A 3,718-nucleotide genomic window follows, 5' to 3' on the forward strand; every position below is an offset into this window, starting at 1 on the left:
AACTCTGGCTAATATACAGTACACAAACACACCACATTTCCACCGCTGCCCCTAAGAATGCCGTCTATAGTTCAGCTTAAATGACACGGTGACTGACCTGAGGCGATGTTACAGAGCATTCAAATGATGTAACACTTGTTTTAATTTTTAAAAAGCATTTCAATATTTTAGATGCCAGGTCAACTGCCACAAATTTGAGCCTAGGCTGCTCTGAGATCTCTTAAGTCTCTTAAAAATCTAATCTCTTAAAAAATAAACTCCCATCTAAAGTCCCCCAAAGTGTTACAAGTTACTGAGGAACTCAAGGACATTTAAGAATGTCGCCTGCATAAACTCAAGGATAATCACAGAAAAGCTGAATTCTAGCTGACGATAAAGGCAAAACCGACCAGTTACACAGGAAATAGGTACCCCATTTCCTTTCTGGCTTTCCTTCAGGGTGTACCGCATAACCCCAGTCATTTCTTTCCATTCTGCTGCTTTCAATATGAATCAGCAAGTCTACACTCCCACCTGTGTCTGCTAAACTCTGGGAATTATGACTGCTTTTAAGGTTCCAGAGTCTTCAATGATTGTGCCACTATCCTCACAGTGACATGCTGCAGGGCCAGGCAGCCTGGCCTTGGGAGATGCTTGTGACAAAGAGAGCGCCTGGCACTGGACGGGCAGGAGGAGCAGGAGGCTGCTGCACTGTTCCACAGGGCGGCAGCTGCAGGGGCAGCTTCAGACACTGAGGGCACATGAGGCTATTATCACAACCTCAGGCCTTCTCAAATCAAAGAAAGACCAAGTCCATTCCTCTTCCAAATGAACTAACTGGGAAGCACAAAGAGAACTAGATTCACTAGGGTGGTTGACATCAAAATTGTTATGGGCGACACCTACAGAAGGTGGGAAGTCCCACTTAAGATGCTTCTGCTACCTATGTGTGAACCAGTCCTTTCTCAGTGCACAGGCATGGCAGGACTGAGCCCTGTGCTCACACTGTCCCTCATCCCAGCGGGGGGACCAAGGCCGCCAGGAAGCAGTGACCCTGTGATTTCTCTGTTTTTCTTAAGCTGGCCTTTCAGCAAGTGTGGACAAGGGCTCTGGGCTTCTGTCTTTCTGCTCTAACTTGTCTTATGCAATGGTCCTTTCCAGGCGTTCGCTTCGTGGGCAACAGTTCATGTTAAAGTAGAAGAGAAAAGAGGAGGAGCAGGGAGGCCTGCGCACAGGGAGGTGAGAAGCATCTCAGAGCAGCCTGTAGGAACAGGGACCTTTGGCAGTGCCTGTCCAATGCGATGCTCTGGCCTACCTGGCTGACCAGTTCTGGTATCCCCAGAGCTCTATCAATCTCCTCGAGGCCATCGAAGTTCCGCAAGGCCAGATACAGCTGGTCTAGAAGAGCACCCTCATCGCTTGGTGACTCTGCTGCAGGATGTGGACACAGCAGGTCATCAGGGGAGCTGCCGAAGGGCTGCCTGTAAAGAGACAAACTTCACCATGGGCTGGTAGAAATGCCAGCTGACTTCTAGGGTCTCTTCAACAAACTCTTTCTCCAGCCAAGCACTGAACAGAATGAAGACTTTTGAAAATATGCACTTGAAAAATCCACTTTATTTAGTGTTAATAAAGGCCAGTTAAACCAGTTATGTTTCTACATCCCCCCATACAGTACACGGGGTTAGCTGGGCCAGGTACCCACATCTGTGCAAAGTGGGAAAGGCACTGCCATAAAAGCTGCTTTGACGTGCGTGTGTTCTGGGCTCACCTACCTAACTTCATAGACCTACACTGGTCTGTGCATGTATATCTGCTGTGCACTGGCTGCTGTGCACCGGCTGGCTGCTGTGCACCGGCAGGATGAAGGCAGAATGCAGAGACTCGTGCAGTTTTTTCAGGGAGACTATGGTGTGCAAAGGAGAGAGCAGCAGACTCGCACACTTGAATACAATCTAGGCTTGTGACCTTGGCTGAGCTACTAGGAAACTTTGTATTCATACAGAACCAGAATTTGCAAGCATTTACTAAAACTCTGAAGAAGTTTACCTGTTAGCCCTCATGAGTTAGGTGCCAAGGGAAGGGAATCACGAACCTTCTTTTTTTTTTTTTCCCCCCGAGACAGGGTTTCTCTGTGTAGCCCTGGCTGTCCTGGAACTCTGTAGATCAGGCTGGCCTCGAACTCAGAAATCCGCCTGCCTCTGCCTCCCAAGTGCTGGGATTAAAGGCATGTGCCACCACCGCCCAGCAAATGTGTAGCCCAGGCTGGCCTCAAACTCATGATCCTCCTGCCTCCTTCAGCAAATCCTACCGGTGTGCGCCACCACACCCGGCCGAACCTTCTAATTGTAATTGCTATAAAGGCAATATTTGATCTTGACACTAAACTGCCATTTCTATGGTATCTAACATTATAATTAAGTTACCAAACAAATTAGTGGATCTTCTAGTCACTGCAAACCTGAGAGAGAAAATAATACCAGTATTTCACCAAAGTCAGTTTTGTATTGTAGACCTACTCTGTGATACAGCGGAGAACACAGCTTTACAGAGAAGCTAACTTACTTTTTATTGTGTGTGGTACCCAGGGAATTGAACCCAGGGAATCATATGTGCTAGGCAAGACATGCTCACATCCCAGAAAACTCATTCTTCAACAAGTGGGAATAAATTTATTAAGGGACAGAGTTGTCTGGCCTTGGCCCAGTTCAGTCTGCTGTGTTTTCTTAGGCAGTCTAATATGTTACTGACTTAGAACTGTAACATGGTGTTCTGCTAAACACCTAAACCAACAATTAATTTCAAACAGTGACAGCAGAATGAATCAATATGCAGTCTATACTCCCATCTGGTCCTATGTTTAAGAGGAAATCACTCAGTGAGTATCCCTTGATGCCTCATCTCACTTGCTGACATGTCACATCCTACTGCTGTGATCTACAGTGAGCTGGTGGGAGGCCACACTGTGACAGGCTGGATGTGGTGTATGTATCTCTGTGCTTGCCTCCTCCTGCCCCTAGTAAGATAAGAGGCCTGTGGAAGAATAGCTTGCTTGCACTGGACATGTTCAGCATGAACCATCTACTTCTTTTTTCTCCATAGTCCCCACTCCCTAAATTAATCTTCAAAACAAAAATGTTACCAGCTCTCTCCTCTCCTGATGTAATTTAGGAACTGAATAGACAGTCGAAGAGAAATGGCAATGTGAGGAAGAAAAGCAGACGACCGCATGTCACAGTGGGGTGTGAGTACCCAACAACGAGGCTCAGAAAATTCTGGTAGTCAAAAGTCAATGTCGTTGATCCTCAGGCCTGGGGAGTTACTTAGACCGTGAAGTGTTGCCTCTGTGTTGGACAACTGTCAACTTGACACAGTCATCAGAGAAGAGGGAACCTTAACTGAGAAAATGCCTCAGTAATATCCAGCTGTCGGCAAGCCTGTAGAGCATTTTCTTGGTGACTGATGTGGGAGGGAGGGCCCAGCTATGTGGATGTGGTCCAGGATTCTAGATGAAAGCGGGTTGAGCAAACCACAGAGCAAGCTAATAAGAGCACCCCCCCCCCCAAAAAAAAGCCGGGCAGTGGTGGCACACGCCTTTAATTCCAGCACTCAGGAGGCGGAGGCAGGTAGATTTCTGAGTTTCGGCCAGCCTGGTCTACAGAGTGAGTTCCAGGACAGCCAGGGCTATAAAGAGAAACTCTGTCTCACAAAAACAAAAAACAAAAAATAAAACAAAAAA

General features: G+C 47.1%; 1 protein-coding gene and 1 long non-coding RNA gene across 16 annotated transcripts in view; one reads left to right on the plus strand and one right to left on the minus strand.

The window, feature by feature from the left end:
- LOC116088184 overlaps window positions 1-1,627 on the plus strand; it is a 4,861-nt gene extending 3,234 nt beyond the window's left edge. For both annotated transcript variants that reach the window (XR_004117808.1, XR_004117809.1), the window contains exon 2: window positions 1,141-1,627. This is a non-coding gene — a long non-coding RNA (uncharacterized LOC116088184). The remainder of the gene's footprint in view (window positions 1-1,140) is intronic.
- The window catches only part of Ncoa2 (nuclear receptor coactivator 2), a 249,034-nt gene that overhangs the window by 17,491 nt on the left and 227,825 nt on the right, over window positions 1-3,718 (minus strand). For 12 of the 14 annotated variants that reach the window (XM_031366898.1, XM_031366885.1, XM_031366894.1 and 9 more), the window contains one exon: window positions 1,295-1,475. In XM_031366898.1, coding sequence (XP_031222758.1) covers window positions 1,295-1,475 — 181 coding nt within the window. The remainder of the gene's footprint in view (window positions 1-1,294; window positions 1,476-3,718) is intronic. The other 2 variants (XM_031366899.1, XM_031366897.1) reach the window with 1 other exon arrangement.

The sequence above is a fragment of the Mastomys coucha genome, unplaced genomic scaffold (assembly GCF_008632895.1).
Source record: "Mastomys coucha isolate ucsf_1 unplaced genomic scaffold, UCSF_Mcou_1 pScaffold14, whole genome shotgun sequence".
Classification (NCBI taxonomy): Eukaryota; Metazoa; Chordata; class Mammalia; order Rodentia; family Muridae; genus Mastomys; species Mastomys coucha.